At 38.0% G+C, this 20,660-nt stretch overlaps 1 protein-coding gene across 5 annotated transcripts in view; it reads left to right on the top strand.

Annotated features, from left to right (window-relative positions):
• Nucleotides 1-20,660, top strand: part of LOC131166408 (ATP-dependent DNA helicase 2 subunit KU80) — a 91,845-nt gene that overhangs the window by 49,885 nt on the left and 21,300 nt on the right. For all 5 annotated transcript variants that reach the window (XM_058124933.1, XM_058124934.1, XM_058124936.1 and 2 more), the window contains 2 exons: nt 9,095-9,262; nt 9,339-9,668. In XM_058124933.1, coding sequence (XP_057980916.1) covers nt 9,095-9,262; nt 9,339-9,668 — 498 coding nt within the window. The remainder of the gene's footprint in view (nt 1-9,094; nt 9,263-9,338; nt 9,669-20,660) is intronic.

Below are 20,660 nucleotides of genomic sequence, written 5' to 3'. Positions count from 1 at the left end.
TAAGCCTATGGAGACGTGTGTGATAATCAAACTACTATTCATATTGCTTCCAATATAATCTTCCATTAGAGGTGGAAACATATTTAAGTTGATTGCCATTTTGTTTGGGAGTCACTTGTTAGAAGCTCATTGATGTGAAGTTTGATATTGGCTTGCTATGTTTTTGCTAAAGCTTTTGTTAGGGGTAGGGGGTCGCTCGAGATAAATCTATTTGTAATAAGCTAGCTCCATCTATGCTCCAAGTCGAGAAGTGTGATCAACTATTAGTATTATTGCTTACATTAGTAATGATGTTGTGATCATTGTAATGTATTAACGTAAATAGTAAATAGAGAGGGAGACCTATCTTTGTAATTAGGTTTTCCAATTTACTAAGCATTGTTAACATTAAAAATGGAATGTATTACTTTTGGGAAAATGAAGAGTAGCTTTTTGTTCTTGCTTTGTCTTGGCCTTATGGAAGAACAACGAATTTGAGAGAAGAAAAGGAGGAAGATGTAGTGAATGCTTTGGGTAGAGGCAAAGTAGTAGTTTGTATGAGAGAAAAAAATATCATTGGTGAATACAACTGAAAAAATAAAAAAGGACAAATTGGAAGATAAATTGATCTATGAGCGGAAACATTGAGGAGGAGAGATTGAGAACATATGCAAGCAAATAATGTAGACTATAATGAACAAGGGTAAGGATTTGAATAAACGAAGTATATGAACTTTTAATTAACAAAATCATAGAATTTGTGTGAAAGAAAACCTATCTCACTTATCTTTGTACATATAGTTACATATCGTAATTTTTCTTTCATTTTTCCATTTTTATAGCATTATTGTGTTGATAAAATTATACAATTTTGTTTTGTAAGAAAGTTGTTGTCATAAAGCACTTGAGGAAGTATTTGGTTTAAGGTATCTTCCAAGATTCTGCAGAACAATGTGTCCATGGCATCTCATTTTTATGTTTGTTTGGGGATGGAATTTGGGGTGGTGGTGATCTCACATTCCTTGGCAAGGAAAGATTCACACAAAACGAGGGAGCCCATTCTCATGCTCTACCATGGGTAAGTTTCATGGAATACCATTCCCATGGGAATCCTTTTTGGGGACTAAATTGCCACCATTATTTTGCTGATTGGACATTAACACCCCAAGATATAGTATTATTAAGTGCTATTGTTATATTTGAAATAGATAACTTATTATAATAATGAAAATAAAAAACAATAAAAAATGAAAGTAATATTATTATGCTATAATAATACAAAATAATGGTTGAAATTTTGCAACTGTATTGGCCCATGTAATTTTAGTTAATTCGGATTTTACAAGTTGGATTTTTTTATTATTTATGATGGCTGAATATTCTAGGACATGAATTTAATTTGGTACATGTAAAGCAACCACTTTGCTTGAAAAATTAAACTATTATCAACAATGTATATCAAGCCTTAATGATACATATTCTTGGTAAGTTTTATGTTGGAAATATGATTATTCTTCATATATTGTTCATACACAGGTCAAGGGTCCAAGGATCATCTTTTTGAAATGCATGCTCTGATCCTTATGTTGAACCAAACAATGGGCATCGTGTGAACATTCATAGAAATCTTATAGTGCGAACTAAACAAAAATATTTCCGTGACCTAGGCATCTCATTCTCATGAATGAGATTCCTAGGAATACTTTTTTATTTATTTCATGAACCAAATGCAACCTGAGTCCTAGTACATGGCGTTGGCTTTATGAATCCATTTCTTACAACATCTTGCATGATACAATTCAGTAGAGTAGGAGGGTTGTGACATCCTATCCTAGGCATACCACTACCATTTTACTACCTCTAGCATCAACTAGATCACTCTTCTCATTATTATTATTATTGTTATTATTTTTGTATAGAAAAAGAATCTCATTAACAAGAGAGAGAAGAATTTACAAGGGGTGGAGAATAAGAGAACCTCTAGAAAAACCAGAGATACAAAAACAAAATTATAGTAACTCTCCCCTCAAATTCCTATGAAGGTTTGACAAAAGTAATCTCCCCAAAAAACCAAAAGAATAATCCCAAAAAGATGCAAGGAAAACCTCTCTATCCCATAGAAGACTTGTTTTGCCATTAAAAATCCTTGCATTCCATTCCGTTCAAAGGGTCCAAAGGAGGGCAAAGATTGAGCATCTCCAAAGAACCATCCCTTCCTACTCCTGAAGCCTTTATAATGCACTTTTAAGAAGGCTTCAACTGTCGTGGGAAGACCACAACCTCACCGAAGACTAAAAACAACATAACCCACATCTCCTTAGCCATTTGGCAATGAAGAAGCAAATGGTCAATAGTTACTTTAGAATCATAGCACATAAGACAAATATCCTTTGCGAGGCCTCCTCGTCTACAAAAAATCATTGGTATTAAGCCAGTAAAAGACTAAAGTCCAATGATAGCTCTTATTTTTTCGAAGGAACCTTAGCCTTCTAGATGAAGTTATTCAAAGGGAAGTGCAATACTCTAGGATTTCATAACTTAAAGAGAAAAAGATTTGATGGAAAAAGAACCAGGAATCCCCTACCAAATCCTCAAATTTTTTCTCACCATGGGAAAAAAAATTCCAACACTCTTAATAAAATAGTTAAATCATCAATCTCTTTCTCATTAAGATTCTTGAAAAAAATGAAAAGCACAAGAGAGAGCCCCCTTTCCAAAGTGTAGATATCAATTACCAAAAAATTATGTAACCTAGACAATCTAAAAAGAGGGGGGACTTAAGATTCCAATAGAACCTCAACCACCGAGGTTTCTTCCAAATAGCCTGTAAATGAGGGAGATCTAGGAAATGAATTTCCAAGGGCTTACATGTGAAGCGCAACCACTTCCTTTAGCATCCCACCTATACCGATGCAGACCATATTTACTTCTAATTATCATGTGCCAAAGGGAGTCAACCTCCAAAGGAAAGCTCCAAAGCCACTTTCCAATTAGCAAGAAGTTTTTAGTTGCCACATGGTTGAGACCCAAACTCTCTTTAAACTTAGGTCTTGTAATTCTATCCCAACTAACTGGATGATCTGTCTTGTCCTCCCCAACTCCTAACCATTAAAACTTCATCATAATCCTCTCTAAGGTCTTTGCCACCCCAACAAGAATTTTGAGAAGGGAAAGTGTTAGAAAGAGCAACATTAATAAGAGTGATGCAGCCTCCTAATAAGTAAGCTGTTTTCCACCCCTACAATCTACTCCCCATTTTGTCCACCCTGTGGTCCCAAAATGAAGTATAGTTAGGATTACAACCAAGTGGAAGACCCAAATAAGTCAGAGGCCACCCCAAAATGGGGCGACTTGCTAGGTTAGTCAAGCCATCTAACTCTGTCAAACCTAATTTCATACCCACTATCCCCCTCTTAGATGTTAATTTTGAGGTGCGTGGGCAATGGAAATTTTAAGGGGATGTGTTTAACAGATGTTCAGCGGGATTGGCAGTCCCTTCTAAAGACATGCTAATTTGAGTTTGCTGTATTTTTTGTGTTTTATTTTTTATGTTTTGTTTTTTTTGAGGATTCCCATATTTCATTAAGGAGATGTCTTCTCTCCTGATTGTACATTCTCTTTTTATCTAATGAATTTATTTTTCTATCAAAAAAAATTTTGAGGCTCTAAATATTCTCGTAGACTTTTAGAAGAGTAAGAGTGTTGCAAAGATTTAGAGTTCTATCCTCAAGAAAAAGAAGCTTATCATCAACAAATAAGAGCTGTGACACTATGAACTCCTCCCTACCTACCTTGAGACCTCGGATGACATGAAGATCTTGGGCATGGTTTATCATCCTACTTAGCATATCCATAACTAAAGTCAAGAGAAATAAGGAAAGAGGATCTCCTTGCCTCAAACCTTGTGAGGCTTGAAACCACTTCCTCAACTAAGGTAAATAGAAACAAGGAAAGAGGATCCCTTGCCTCAAACCCCGTGAGGCCTAAAACCACTCCTAGGCAGGCTATTCACCATGAAGGCATCATGTAATCCACTTAAAACCCCACCAAAACCCTTCAAGGCCAACACATGATCTAAAAAACTCTAGTTAACCATGTTGTAAGTTTTTTCAAAATCTAATTTGAGCAAAACACCCCTCCCTCCCCTTTTCCTTGCATCCTCCACCACCTCATTGGCCACCAAAGTAGCATTTGGAATCTGCCTATCCCTAATAAAGGCAGACTATTCTAGAGTAACTGTTCTCCCTAGCACCTCCTGAAGCCTCTTAGATAAGACCTTTGTGAGATTTTTGTAAAGGTTAGTTACTAGGCCTATTGGTCGAAAGTGTCTCACCCTCTTAGAATTTTCCTTCTAAAGGACAAGAGCTATAAATGTAGCTTTCACATTCTTTCTCACCACCAGTTTTTGTCAAACTCACAATAAAATTCCATAAAACCTCCTAGGTTCACCTCTTAATTATCCTGGAAAAAAGTCATGGTAAACCCATTGGGGCCTGGGGCCTTACCCTTATCCATCTCAAAAACTGCACCCTGATCAATGTCAAAAGGCCTTTTCAGCCAAGTAACAAAGTTTTCACTAATGGGACTTCAATTTATATCCTCAATCATCTACCTATTCGAGCGCTCCTCAGAGAACAACCTCTTTTAGAAATCCATTGTCACTTACCCGATTTGTCTTGAATCCCTCACCACATTTCCCTTATTTGTTTCAAATTCCTTGATTAAATTCTTTGCCCTCCTCCTAGTGGCCACTTTATGGAATAATTTGGTATTACTATCCCCTTCTTTCACCCACTTCACCCTAAGTTCTTGTTTCCAACTAATACTCTCCCCAAAGAGAATAATCTCCAAACCATTACCAAGTCGGGCCCTTCTAACCCTATCCTCTTAGCTAGCCAAACCACACTCCTCACATATATCGAAATACTCAATCTCGTCTAAAATTAGAAAATCACTGTAAACTTCCCTATTTCAAATTTGCAATGTGCTTTTCCACATCCTCAACTTTCTCACAAATCTAAGGCATGCCCTTCACTGAACATTACTCTCTCTCCACCAAGACTTCATGCACTCCCTAGAAGAAGGGTGCGTCGACCACATATTCTTGAAGTGGAATGGAGTAGGACCCCAACGAACAGGGTTGGTATCCAAAAGAAGCTGGCAGTGATTCAACAATTGTCTAACCAGAACCTCCTAAGTGGCATTCAGAAAACCTCCCATTCATTGGTGAACAATAAATGATTAGTATGAGTGGAAGCAATAATGTCTCTTGAAGCTACCCAAGTAGTCATTATTCAGAAGTAAATCCTTAAGACCTCACTCTCGAATATTGGTATAAAAAAATTCTAATGCTACTAGTCACCCTAGGGCCCCCACCTCTCCTTTCTAAGCCAAATTGTATCGAAATCCCCACCCACCACCCAATGCGGGTTGCAAAGGTTAAAAAGACTAGCTGTTTCTTCAAAAAAAAAAAAAGAAATCTGCATAGGATAGTGTTGGTCCATAAATTGACAAAAACCACCAATCCCAAGAACCCTTAACATCCAACAACATAAAAAGAGAAATCACCAAGACCACAGTCCCTAAATGAAGCCACCCTAGTATCCCAGACAATGATTTGCCCTTCCAAAGCACCTGAAGAGGGAAGAACAACCAATCTCTAAGCCTCTAAACTTCCAAATACTTCTCGCAAAGAAAGCATCTACTGAATCAGTCTTAGACTCTTGGATATTTGGAGAAACCTTACTGATTAACTCTTTCACTACCTCTTGCTTCGTATGACTTCCCAATTTCCGAACTGATGCAAAATGGATGTAAGAATACAATTTAGAAATAATGACTGAGATTTCAGAATAGTGTTTTAGAAACCTTCTTTGACTCCAGTAACTACTAAATCCGTAAAATAATAAAGAGATTACTGCTGTGAATTTCAGTTTAGCAAATAAGAGAATTTCTAGGCAAAACAGAAAATTAATCCTCAAACCAGTACCTGTTTTGGCACTGTTTTAGAACAGTAACACCAGCTTTCTGCTAGCCTCTCTTGAATCTTTAGCAGCAATGGAGGGACTGGTAGGCACCGCGTTGTCTGAACTCAAAACCCTAGCCTCAAAGCCTTCATAACTCTAGCTGGTCTGGAGCTGAGCTCTAAAGAGAAATCTTCTCAAAGATAAATGCTAAAAGAAGGCCTCCTTGAAAAGTGGCTGAAGAGTGAGACTCCTATTTATACTAGGCCTATGGCTTCCAAGAGCAGCCAACTCCTATTTTGCACGCAAACCCCTCTAGAAACCACTTATCTTCTAAAGCCCCTCCAAAAATAACTCCCACCCCAAAGATACCACTGACTATTACAAATTGATCCTCCCAATGCTAATTTGACCAAAATAAACCCCAAAATTCTGAAATTGAAAAAAATACCCCTAGCACCCCTAAATAACATAAACAGAAAATTTAAATTAATATTGCAAAATTTCATCATGAACGTTCCATGAGAGAATCTTCATTGATAACTTATATCACCACCCAAACTCCTTTCCCCCTCTTCATAATTGACTGTGGAGGCAAGGCTACCCAGTTCTCTACTCAACTTTGAAGATTTTTATTTTATTTTTGCTCCTTCACCTCACCACCAATCCTAACAACATCCCTCTCATGATAACAAGATTAAGACCTAATTCATCAAGCAGGTTTTGGGCATCACGATCGTCCCTCTCATCTCCTAGAAGGTCCACTATTTGCAAGAACAAGGAAATGGAATGCTTTGGGTTGTGAAGAATACCTTTTGGATTAGCTTCACTAATCATTGAAGTCTTGAGAAGCTCAATCCTAGCGCTGCAAATTGTGGTATCTAATATAGTAACAGGAACTGAATATTGGAATTTCCGAAGAAGAGATGATAGGGGAGGATGTTCTGGCTAGGTTCCTCAAAAAACAAAGCTTCACCTGGACCTTGCGTATCCCCATCATCTTGTGTGCTCTGATTGTCCCCCACTACCCCCCCCCCCCTCCCCACCAAAAGTTTTGTTGGCAGCCAGTATTTCCTTGGGCTGAGAGGATGAAAAGCCTCTCCTTGATGCGGACAAGTTTGGTTCTAAAATCACGGGCTTTATTATTCTGGTTATGGCCCATTTGCTTAATATGACCAGCGCAAGCATATTTAAAATTGGAAGTGATTTTTAAAAGTTTCCGGATTCTGAAATATCTTCCTCCCTTTCTTGTGTTCTCAACCAGGTCAAACTTTACTTTCTCATCAGAGCCCTTCTGAGGTCCTCCTTACCGGATTTCCTCCAATTCCTGCGAACCAGGGCTTTCAATCTTGAGAATACTGAAGGTCTGGAGAGTTAGTCTCACCGGCTGGTTCAAGGTTGCAAAGGAAAATGACGACTGTTTCAAGGTCCTCGACTCAAGTTAGCATTCCATCAAAGAGGGAGTCTTGCTGGAGAAGACAGATTTTTCTCTTCATCTCTGAATCTTGTGGAAGAGGGAATCTCATTCATTCTGCTCTCTCCAATGCTCTCAGAAAACCTTGAACAACATCACTCCTCTCATTGTTCTGCTCTTTGTTCAATGTTGCACGTGTCCTGACCATCTTGCCTGTCCTCTTCCTATCTTCTTGTCTTATATGTTCTTTTCCTATCTTCTACAATTGCTTCTCATTATTAGGGTCCTATATACATTAACCTTTAGGATTATACCATTCATCCATCATTTTCATTTAGCTGCACTGCCGTTTTGTACCTATTGTTTCTTAGTTGTCCAACACTCTAATTCATATAACACGTTTGGTCTTATAATGTTCCTGTAAAATTTTCCTTCTAATTTTGAAAGTATTTGACTATCACACAGGACACAGCAAACCTGATGCACTTCTCCATTTTGACTAATTTGCTTTAACTCTATGCACAACATCTTCAATTTACCATTTGCTTGAATGACTGATCCTAAGTATTGTATTCTGCTGTTTCTAGGAATTTATTGATTATTAGTTTTAGATTTTTCTTCCTTATTACATTTTTGTTTTATTTCTGCTTATAATGAAACTCTATAGTCAAAATAATATAGGCCATATGTTATCATAATTTCTCTAGATATTGATGAACGGGAGTTTGTAAGTTGCAGTTTTGCATTCTGTGGCAAACTTGCCCCCCCAGGCCTTCTGATACTTTTTATATCCCTTCTGTGTGATTTTCTTGCTAGGTTCTATGAGAAATATGGACACTCTCATGTTATGACATGGCTGACTCTTTTAAAAGCTAATTTGCTGTGCTCCTTAACTTACCTGTATAGAGTTGTCAATCACTTTGATTAGAATGTGGCTTATAGATTTTGAAAGGGGATGTTTAGTGTGTTATCAAATGAATCAGACTTGCACCCAATTGTTCATCGTCCCACTCCCAAATTGAAGCCTACAATGCTATATATAAAAATATTTTTGTATATATAGTAATCTTTTTTCCTTCCGAAGGATGGAAGGGGCATACAGCAAAATGAAGCCAAAGGGGTCATCCTAGGTTACTGAAGAGTCATCCAACTGCTCAGTGACCAAATCAGATAAGTTTCTACTGCTTTCTCGGCTCTCCTGCACTCTCGGACTGATCAAGGGATTCATTCCTGCTATGAGGGTGAGCCTTGACCCTGAAGGTAGGGGTGTTACAGTAAAACTTGAATGTCACAAGTCCAGGTCATGGAAACAGCATCTCATGATGTGGAGGTAAGGCTGCATACATCATGCCCTATGCAGATCCCCAGTATGGTGTGGAACCTTGTGTATTTGGTGTTGCATTTGTGTAGCATGTTTAGAGTTACTAAGGCCGCCTGGAGTTTCATGTGCTTGCTGTGGAGTCCTGATGATTTACTCTTTATTCTATTAGTATAGGGCGACTGTGAGAGAGCACAAAAATTCTGCAATTGGGACAGTACCATTTATAGTGGTGGATAATGCTTTGTAGTTTGTAGTTCCAATGGTCAAATTGCTTGCAGGTTCTTTGGGGAATAGTCAAGGTATAGGACTTACCTGAGAATCTGCATTCTCCTTTTTCTTTTTTGGGTTCTAGTTTTTTAATAAAAAAATATCACATTTGTTTCCTGAGAAAAACTAATGGCAGATCATTTATTGCAGCGTTTCTACCATCATCTTGAGTTGAAGTCAAAGTACCCAGATGCAGCTGTGCCTCCACTTGATGTTACTCTCAAGATGATAACTGAACCTGATTCCGAACTCTTTTCTCAAAACAAGACTGTTATTGATGCATTTTGTAGGCATTTTGAAGTTAAAGAGAACCCAAAGGTCTTTTTTTCAAAATGCTATTATAAATTTTTGTTTTCCTCTATGAACTGGGTTTAATGATTGAGCTTTTTTGCAGCTGAAGAAATCTACTAAGCGATTAATGAGTGAGAGGCCATCTGGATCTAATGGGGAGAAACAGGAGTTTGGAGCTATCAATGATGCTCAAATGGGTGATTCTATTAACAATACATCCATGGTTATGGTTGAGAAAATTGGGAATTCGACTCCTGTCCAAGATTTTGAGGCCATGATGGCACGAAGAGATAACCCTGAATGGGTTAGTAAAGCAATCAAAGATATGAAAAATAAAGTGTTTGACCTGGTGGAGGACTCCTATGAAGGGGATAACTATGACAAAGCACTGGAATGTTTAGTTGCTCTGCGCAAAGGCTGTATCCTTGAGCAAGTATGTGCACTCTTCTCCCTCGCACACACCCCTCTATGTATATATATCCAAGATAATCATGGTTTGTATGCTTGATAAATTAATGCATATTAGTTCTTTGTTGCTAACTAGTTAGGGACAAGAAATATATATATATACATGCTTCTTGCTTTTCTCACTATTTGATACTTTTGAAAAATATCGAGGATTTCTTCTCTCGTTTTTAGTCATGATCATTTCAACAGAAAGCTGGAATTTCACCTTGCTTCTCCTTTCTTTCATTGCTTGTTGGCTTAATAAGCTTTTGGATATATTGATATGCAATATCTAATTTTTTTGCCCTCTTTTCAGCCTTGACTGTTTCATTGGAAAACTGTTTCTACCCCACTTCTTTCTTTTCTTTTTTATTGCTTCCTAGCTTATAGAAACTTCTAGATAGCTAATGTGCATGTTTTAGTTCTTATATGTTGATTCCTTTAAAATAATAATGATCATGTAAGAAAGATTTTGCTATGCATTGTGCAATCATATCAACCTAATTCTCTGTATTGTTAGTATGTTACAATTTTTTTTTGTATTTAGTGAAAGTTTTCAAATGACAACTATTACATATCATTAATTTCGTCCTTTTTTTTTTCCAATAAATTCACGTATGTTTTGCCACCATACCTTAAAGCTTAACCTATTAGGTTGTGGGCCAACAATGTCTATCAAGCCTTAACATTTCTCTGCACTTGCAACCCGACAACATGTGGAGAGATAAACAAATGATAAACAACACCCATTATAGGAAATAAGATAATTCTTAGCAAACAAAAACAATAAATGTTGGCAACCAGACTAGAACCAGGATCTCTTGGCATGTCAGATTACCACTTTACCTAAAAGCTTAAGCTGTTAAGTTCTGGGCTAGCAATATATATCATGCCTTAACAACATCTCCATCAAAATTGTAGTATGATTTTGATGAAACTGCAATGAAATTTAAAGGTAATTTTGAAACAAACCAAACTTATGCAAGCATATATGTATTTCTAAATTAGTGGTAATTAAAATTTGCGGTAGTAGAAAATTGAAATTAAAAAATGATTATTTAAGGATAATTTTTTGATCTGTTATGTGCACGTGCACAAGTGGGTGTGTTCACTCGAGCTCTTACAATTGCTGATAGAAAAGCGACCACAATCGCTGCAAGTTTATAAATTTTTATTTTTTCTAAATTTCGGTGCTTTAGAAGTACAAAATCTCAAAATTTTGATTTTAATTTCAATTTTTAAAAAATTATGGAGAGATTAATAGTAAAGCATGGATATTTTATGGAACTTAAGAAACTGTTAATAAATCGGTTAAATGTTAGTTATTATGTAAATACAACTTATTTAGAGATAAAAGGTAAATGTCACATAAAATGTTGTAGCTGATAATCTGAGTTCAATTTTTATAAAATTTCAAAACTTTGAAAGTTACCATTTATATTCTTCTTGTAATAATATTTGGGGGTGATTAGGGGTTTGTCAGTAGGGAGGGAGGAGGTAGAGGTGTCACATTTCTAGTAGTTTGCTTGTGACATTGCTGTTTTTTTGGGGACAGTGTTATGAATTCTGAAAGGCTATCATTTTGTTGAAAAAATTTGAAAAGATTTCGGAACTAAAGATAAACTTGTCCAAGAGTAGGGTGGCATGCAATAATTTGGGTGGAGGGGATTTAAGAGAGTTTAAGATTTTTGGTGGGCTGCGGTTCTTTAGTTTGGCTGCTTTCCTATCTAAGTCTCCCTCTTGGAGGCAATCCTATTGTTGTGGTTTTTGGACGTTGTGATTGAGAAGGGAGGAAGGAGGCTAGAGGTGCTGGAATGAGGGCGTACTTATCTCTTGGGGGTTGTGTTTACACTCACTAGTGCTTCTCTATCCAACACTCCAATTTACCTCTCATCTTTTTTAGAGTGCCCAAGAGTGTTGTGAGGGCTCTAGAGAGGTTGATGCATGTCTTTTCTTTGGTCTAGTTTTTCGGAGAAAAAGAGAGATCGCTTGGTTGGGTGGTACTTGGATGACCTAAATATGGAGAGGGGAGGGGGGGGGGGGGGGGGGGCGGGGCTTATTAATGTGGTTTCTGAGAACATTTGTCGAATTGGAAAATGGTTGTGAAGGTTCCTCTTAGAGGTTAACTACCAAGGGTATGAGGTAATAAACCAAGTATAGGATTCATTAGAATGGATAGGATGATGCTAGAGGAAGTGGGCCAAGTGGCCTTGTTTCTCATGCTAGCCCCTAGAAGTTTGTTTCCTATATTTTTTAATTGTTCTTTCCTTGTAATTGAGTAATGGAAACAACTTTAGGTCTTGAGAGGACATTTGAGTAAGCAAGTGCTCGTTGGAGATGATGGTGCCTAAGCTTCATACTCTTCACAAATGCACCTATCTACTCTTTCTTTTCTTCTAAGAGGGTTTTATTTCTTAAGATCTCCATTTCTTTAAGGAATCTCAATGAAAGGGAGGTTCATGGCTCATTAACCTTTCTCAAAGGCCTGGGTCATTTTGTTCCTTTCTTTTAGTGGGGATGAGAGGGTTTGGAAGGGTGATTGGTCTCTTCTCTTCTGAATCTTTTTCCCTTCACATCTCAAAAAATCCTTCCTTCAATCCTTTTTCTTGGAGACACATCATTTGGAAGGCAAATGTTTCTTTAAGATTTGACTTTGATTTGGATTGTGGTTCTCAATAGGATTAATACGCATTATCTGTTACATAATAAAAGACCCTATAACTCTTGTAGTCCTAATATATGCATGATGTACCATGTATCCAATGAAATGAATGCATACCTTTCCCTTCACTGATAGAGTGTTCTCTTTTCTTGTTCTGGGGAAGTTTGGGTGCCAGTCAGGCTGTGGGAAAGTTCTTGCTTGTGGTATATTGGGGTTTCGGCAAGAGGAGGAAAGGAAGAGATTCCTGATGGTGTATGTTTTTTGTTATTCTGTGGACCATTTGGGTTAAGTGGGTACAAGAATCTTCAAGGATCACACAACCTCTCCTAGGTCATTATGGGGTAGATTAATGTTCTTGGCCTCTTTGGCCTATTCATTTGGGGCTTGTCGGCCTTAAGGGATTGGAGGGCAGCTTTGTTGTTATTGTTAGAAAGAAGAGGTTATTTTAGTAATTATGTGGTGTAAGTCGGGGTACTTTATCTTTCATGGTTTATTGTTACTAATGCATAGGGCAGACCTGGAGTTGTATGTAAGATCCAGGGAAACTGCTTCTTGGTTTTTTTCTCTCCTTCTCTTTTCTTTTCTTCTATTCTCCATGTTAAACCCAAGTGCTGTATTTTCTTTGTTGAAGCATTAATTTATTTTGTATCTATAGCACAACATCAGAGCAATACACTTCTTTGAACCTGATTAATCTAATGCAGTTACAGCCCTTCCCTTCCTCTCTTTTTCTCTCCCTCATCAACTCTCAAATTAAAGTTTCTTTTTCCTGGTTTGAGAGTCATTTAGGGTTTCTTATCCTTCTTCTCTTGGCCGCGAGTCACTCTTGTGGGTGTTGTGTGGCTCGTGGTAGTTGCTCATGTAAAGAGAGTGCTCTGGTTGAGTGATTAATACTATTATGATGTTGTGATTGCAGTAGCCTGCCTATGATTCTAGTTGCTGCTATGTTGTTTATTGAGTGCCTGCACTGTTGTTTAAGTGTTTTTTGTGGTCTAATCTAACTTTGACAGGAGAAGTGTGACTATTTATGTCTGTGATTCCTCCTATGAAACTGTACCATCAGTTCTATGGTTGTAGCCTCCTGTTTAAGTTCTTGACTTTTGAAGATCAAGAGTGTTGCCTAATTTTGCTTTGTTGCTTTGTGTTGTTCATTGCTGGTACTTGTGTGTTGATGGTAGTGTAGGGAATGGTTCTAATGGCCTCCACAGAGAGAGCTTCAACTGATATTGTACATATAAATCACAATCATCAAATTGATTGGATCTTCCAACAACTTGTTGTAGTCTTGGGCATAGTGTGTGTGTGTGTGTTGTGTGTGTATTGACGCTAAAGAGAAGTCTAAGTATCTAGTGCATTCTCCTCAATCTCCAGAGTCCAAGAATTATGAAGATTGGTTGTAAGAGAGTGACATAATACTTGTGTGATTGTGGAATGGCAAAGGAGCCTAGGATTGCTCTGAACATGATTTTTCATGGAATTGCCAAGGGCGTATGGATGTTCTTCATGAAATATTCTCTGAAGATAAAAATCGGACTTGTGTTTGAGAATAATTGCAAATGTGACCAAGTCATCGTTGATGTTGTCGACACTAGATTCTGTCCAAGGGTGTCGACGAATAGGAGTTGCGTGGTGATCTCCAAGTAAGAAAACCATAGGAAATGGAAGGCTCAAATAAGATGACCAAAAGATTGAAAAGTGGAGTCGCCTTTTTTATTTTCCTAAAGAGAAACATAAGAAAAAAAAAAATCCTAAAAGATCTACGAATCAGAGAAAGGGTTTGAGAGTACACTTGTGCGTAAAGAAGGTGGCTAACCAACCATTTCTAAAGGAGATCAGTCAACCAACATCCCTATCGAGACTCATTCTAAGAATGGTTACTTGTTGATTATGTGTGTGTGCACTTTAAATAAAAAAAGAAGGAAGAAAGAGACTTTTCGATCATTTGATGAAAAATCATTATCTAAGAGTCCCAAACAATAGGGTTAGCAACCCTAACATGCTATTGTTTGAAAAAAGGGGTGGCCTCAGGAAACCCTAATGTTTAAAATTTTAAAAGTGGAAAGGATGAAAAAATGAGATTCAATTGATTGAAATCGATGAATTCAAAGATGATCGGATTTCAAAATTGACTTATTTTGGAAACGGTTGGGGAATGGAAAATTTTGATTTGCAATCAAATTTAGGATGAGGCTTGACTTGACTAAAATTAAGGAACTTGAAGATGGTTGGATTTGAAGACTGGCCTTTTTAGAAAGATGAATGTAACCGAAATTTGACTGGTAGCCAAATAAATGGAGTTTGATTTGATTGAAATCAGTGATTAATGGTGATTGGAACCAAGATCTGTCAACTAAAATCGGGGATTAATGGTGATTGGAATGCAAATCCGTTGACTCAAATAAGGGATTAATGATGATTTAGATTGAACTTCGTTGATTGAAATCAAGGATTAATGATGATTGGAATTGAAACTTGTTCATTGAAATCAAGGATTAATGATGATTGGAATTGAAACCTGTTGATTGAAATTAGGAATTAATGATAATTGGGATGGAAATCTGTTGATTGGAATAAGGGATTAATGATGTTTGGGATTGAAATCCGATGACTAAAATTAGGGATTAATGATGATTGAAATTGAAATTTAATCTACAATCAATCCAAAAGGGGGAAGATTGGAAGAGGATATTTGACTAGATTTGAAATTCATCAAAATAGGAAAGTTTTTGAAAGCAAGAATATCTTTTTTCTTTTTAAAGAATTTTTGAAAAAAAAAAATAGTTAAGATTTCCTCATCAGCGATGAAAGGAAATAATTTGAAATCAAAATTGAGAAACTTGTTCAAAAACCTCCCTTCCAATTTGGTTAATCTCCTCTCTTTGCACATTATTGCCATACGTACCACATCCTATTTTCTTGGCTAGAATCCCAATCTGAAGGTTTCCTGATGTTCCCTAAGCACCTTAGGCTTCGTCACCCCTTGTGAATGTTTGCCCAATCCCTTGCCAATTTGGTAACTCTAGAGTAGTATAAGTTTGGCTACTACAATGCCGACTTTGGAAAGTTTGGCCCCTGAGGATTCACCCTCCTTTTTACCATAGCTCGGAACTCAAATGCATGGTAGGAACAATTCATTGTTGGGTGCTTAGCCCCAATGTAAGGTATCATCCTAGGCTTGTGAATCCCTCGAGTCTCTTCCTCACTTAATATAATTAGAACCTCGCTTGTTATAAACTTGAGCATGGCTTTGGTGCTGTGGATCTAAGGCCTCCCTAACAACATGTTAAATGTGGGGGTGATTTCCAAAACCTGAAAGGTGATTGTGACGGTGGAAGGTCCAATGTTAACATTTAGATCAATTTCACCTATAATCTCTCTCACCATACCATCAAAGGCCTAGACTACTAATTTGCTTTTCCGCATGTGGGATATGTCGATTCCCAATCTCCTCAAAGTAGACTTGGGGCATACATTTAGAGCAGTTCCGTTATTGATTAATACCCTAGAAATGATCATTGAATTGCATTTGACTGCTATGTGCAAGGGGTTTACGCGCCCACGCCCCTAAGGAGAGATCTTTTCATTGGTGAAGGAGACATAATTTGTCGATAGAATGGATCCAACTAGATCTTCAAACTTATCTAGCAACACATCTTGGGCCACATGAGCCTCATTGAGGACTTTTAGAAGTGTCGTCTTGTGCTTCTTCGAGGCTAATAGCAAATTTAAAAGGGATATCCAAGCCAGTGTTTGATGTAGCTGCTTAACCACGTGGTACTCACTATTTTTTAAATGTTGTAGGAATCATCACTGATCTTATTCTAGCTGGCGTTCTCCTCAATCTTTTTTTTTTCCTCTTCTCTAACTCCTCTGGAGTGTAGCATCGACCACTGCGGGTCATTCTTTTTATTCTAGAAACATTTGCTACACTATGATTCTCTTCACTGTTCAATACTGTTGTCTCATACCTCCAAGGAACTGTATGGTTCGATTCGAATTGGAATGGTGTCGGGGGCTTTAGGGTGATGACTGTTTTATTTGATTTGGTGGGGAATATTGGATGACCATCAGGGTGCAAGTAATGATGGTCGGGGTGACAGGTTGTCTGCTTTGGTTATTTGGGGCCTCTTGACAACCATCCCTATAGTGTTGTTATAATCTCCTTCGGCAACTTCTAGCAATTTTGCCTCGATTAGGTTTATCAATGGGCCCTGTGATTGGGTAGTGGGCTAATCTTGACATTTGGGCTCTTAGGCTCTTTGTTCGTCTTAAACATAAGTATCTTTGTGTCTATCAAATCTTGAATTTTATGTCTTAGTGTCCAACATTTGTTTGTAGTATGGCTAGGAGCTCCTATATGAAAGTCACATGTTACATTGGATTATGCCATTTGATTGGGGATGTGACAGAGTCTCTCTTGAGCCTGGAGTTGTTTGAAGAACTCAGACATAAGGAGAGGCAACGTTGTGAACTCACATTTGGGAGTGTCTGGTTTTCTTGGTTTGAGTTTGATTGACTGGGTGTTCCAAAATGAGGATTCATTGGTTGGATTCTATAGACTAGAGATGGATAGGTTGAGGGTGCATAAGTGGTTGAAGGGTAGGCAGACACAGTGTGTGTTTGGTTGGATTTCTCATTTTGGCCTAGGTTGCTTACTACATTGATTTCTTCTTCTGTCCTGTCCTTCCTCCCTTACAGAGCCTTCCTATGGTTAGCTAAATGCGATTCCCCTATATATGGAGCCACATAGTCTACCAATTTTCCAATTTTTAGGCCCATCTCTAATTTCTCACCCATAGCAATGACCTATGCAAAATTTGTTAAGTTGGGGCTTAGTAGTTTGTCATAATATATATCCTGGAGGAAGCTAACAGAAAGCTCCACCATGTTCTTGTTGTCAATTGGTGGTTTTACCCGCGTCACTTTTTCTCTCCATCGTTGCGCATATTTAGGGAATGCCTTTGTCCTCTTCTTTTCCATACCTTGTAATTGGGACCTAGTAGGGGCTATATCGGTGTTGAAACAGTACTATATTAGAAAGGCATTAGCTAAATCCTTCCACCTTTGTATCGTGCTCTTGTCTAGTGTGGCGTACTGTCGTAATGCTGGTCAAATAAGGCTGTCGTGGAACACATGTATTAGCAACTTGTGATTTTTCACGTTCATCATTTTTCTTACATATATCTGCAAGTGAGTCTTTGGATGCCAGTTTTGGTGTATTTGTCAAACTCCGGGGTATGAACTTGGTTGGCATGTTTAGATCTTAGATCTGTGAACAGGAATAATTCCTCAAAGTCGCTCCCTCCATAGTCCTATATCCCCTAGATACTCTTCAACTATTCCTCTAAATAAGCCATCCAATCATTCACCGAGAACTCTTCTACCATCTATGCTTTCGGGGTTGGTGCTTATGGTGCTGAGAATCTGAAAGAAGAAACTCCTTATTGGTTTTCCTACGGAGGTGGGGGAGTGTGGTCCAGTACGACCTTTCCTTTTACCTAGGCCATTAATTTTGCCATGGTTCTTTTCTAAAGCTTTGAACCTCCTGTATGCCATTCCTTCCTCATTCTATTGACACGAAACATCCATTTCTCTTGCTTTTGAACAGGTGAGTATAGGATCTTGAGCAATGATTGGGTTTTTCTTCGAACGAGGAATTTTTCCAAGCTTAAAAATCGAAACAACATTAAAACAAAGATGAAACCAACGACCACACAAACATGACACATGCACAAAAAATTAGTACAAATACTTAGACATTCACATTTGGTAAGATTGAACCATGTCTCTAGTCCATTTTATAATTTTGTTGCTCATGCGGAGATTTCATCTCACGGGAGTCGTACTACTTTTATTATCTTGAATTAAAAATGAATTATATAACCCATAGATATTAGAGGTAATACAACTCAATCCTCATTACAAGGCAATTCTCTAGCATTTTGGGCCTAATACATATTCGCGGCCTCCTTGAAAAATTTCATGACGTCATATAAGAACACTCAAACTGTTTCATTGGCAGTTGTCAGGTACAGGCTGTTCCATAGACCTTCATCTCTTAGGTATATAACTCGAGCCATCCTTCTTGCTTGCCATAGTATAGGGTCCAACATGGTCAACCGGTCCCACATGGCATGATGGATTTCTGTTATGTACGTAATTTTGGTCATGGATTCACGTAGAAAAGTCTAATGCATCGCTAGCTGATCATTTGGACGTTGTATCCTAAAATCTATATACCATGTTCATGAACCCTATGCTACAATTGCTTGGTCTCCAAATCCTGCTTCCTCAATTCTTCCCTTAGGATTTGATTCAGATTTTCTAGTGCTCTTACCAGCTCTTCTCCTTTCTACCCCCCTCATATCCTTTTGGCTAACTCCTCATTCTCAGCATATAATTCCTTTTTCCTCATCCCGTGATTGCTCTTTTGCATTGTATCAATCACTTGTTGAAGTTCTTGTCGAGCTTGTGTCTTTTCCTCAAGTTGTTATTGCAATAGTTCATTTTCTACCTGTAATATCCCATGTTTCTTTTTTCAGTCTTTGCCTCTTGCGTTCCCCCTATTCTTATGCCACATTGGGCACCCAGTGGTGGTTAGTCGTGAGCCCTTCCCTTTTTCTAGGGATTTTTAGTGGTACCAAGATGCTTTGGCTTCCCTAAATTTCTCCATGTTGGCCCAATCTCCATAGAAAAATCGAAACTGTGCAAGTCTTGCTGTGTGCGGGATGAATTGATGCTAGCCCATCTGTTGGAGTACTAGGGAAGGAGCATAGCTGATGCATACTCTAGCCTTAAATAAAAGGACCAAATGGAACCGTCCACATCGAACTAATAATGATCTTGGGGGCATCCATGTTGCAACCCACATAACATATCCATTACTGAGTTGATTTATGACGTCTTCCCAACTCTGCCACTTGTGGTTCCACCATGCATGATGTGCAAATTCTGCTAAAAGGGATTTCGATCCTTCTGATATACCTCCTTGAAGATCTTGAGTTGGAATAGTGTGTGGCTAACTGATCAAATATATAGCAATTAAGTGCAACATTTGAGGGTCCTATTGCCCTTTGTGCAGTGAAAATTAAGTGTTATGAAAGTTTTTTCCAAGATAGCTGGAATTAGGTTGCCACCTCCTTTTGCAGCCTTGGCAAATACCATTGCGGCCCCACCATAAACTACATGAACTGTCGAGGTGAGCAACACGAGACCATAGATGGCCAACACTAGGATCTTTAATTTGAGCTAAGGATGATGATCATTTTAGATGGCTTCAAAATCTGCCTTCAAACTACCCTTCAGTCTTTCCCTTCTTTATAGAGCAATCAACCAAAAATTTAGTCTTGTATTCTAATAAGTTGGATAAGGCTCTAGCTTCAAACTATTTTAGGTTATGGATGCATACTCAATTTCAATCCATTAGCAAAATCCCCAGTAGTTCATTGCATTCCTCGATAAGGGGGACAAGATAAATGATCCCGAAGGTAAAACATCATTAGGCTAGATCCTAGTGAGGGCTTCCAATGATGTTTGCTTCACCTTAATTTTCTAGACATTTATAATTCTATCTTATTTAGCCCTAAAAAGCTTCTAATTTGATGTTGATAACATCTTCCAATACCTCAATTATCCTTCATCATCATTGTTTTGCACATAAAACCTGATAGCATTGGGGAGAGCACTATGTTAGTCTTGAGGCAGCACATCACCCTCCATAACTTGATTTCTCTCAAACTCCAAGGCCTCCTCTTTTAGGCTTTTCGTTTCATGAGGCATGGTGAATCTTAAATGTAAATACCTCACCTGCATACATATCACAACGGCAAATCATGCAAAAATTAGTTGAATGGAAAATACAAACATCACCAATGTCCTATCTAAATATGGTTGCAAAATTCATAGGTTTACCAATGCATGCCCACTATTCTAGGGTGAAATGGATATAAGGGTACTAGTGCAGAGTTTCGACTTTATGTTGAAGTTCAAAAGGCTACCAGACCATCCTTACTATCGTCGTTATTGGCTAGCACGGTCCCCAATCCTTAGTCATGAAAGACTCAAAGTGAAAAGGGTTCAATTTGGGTGAGGGATTTCATAAGACCTATGCGGAGGACTGTGCCTCACTAAGGTCTCACAACTATCTCTCTCCTAATTCTTGTAGGTAGGAGTCCAAGTGTAGAACACATGCAGTGTTAGTGATCAGTGTGTGTTGGAGCTATCATAGTTATCATAAAAGCAATAGGAGCGAGGCAACTCAATTTACACAACAATTTGTGTAACCAAACACACCACAAAACGACAACAAACATCACA

The sequence above is a fragment of the Malania oleifera genome, chromosome 10 (genome assembly GCF_029873635.1).
Source record: "Malania oleifera isolate guangnan ecotype guangnan chromosome 10, ASM2987363v1, whole genome shotgun sequence".
NCBI lineage: Eukaryota > Viridiplantae > Streptophyta > Magnoliopsida > Santalales > Ximeniaceae > Malania > Malania oleifera.
The sequence above is the reverse complement of the archived record's forward strand: the minus strand, read 5'-3'. Positions and strand labels throughout refer to the sequence as shown.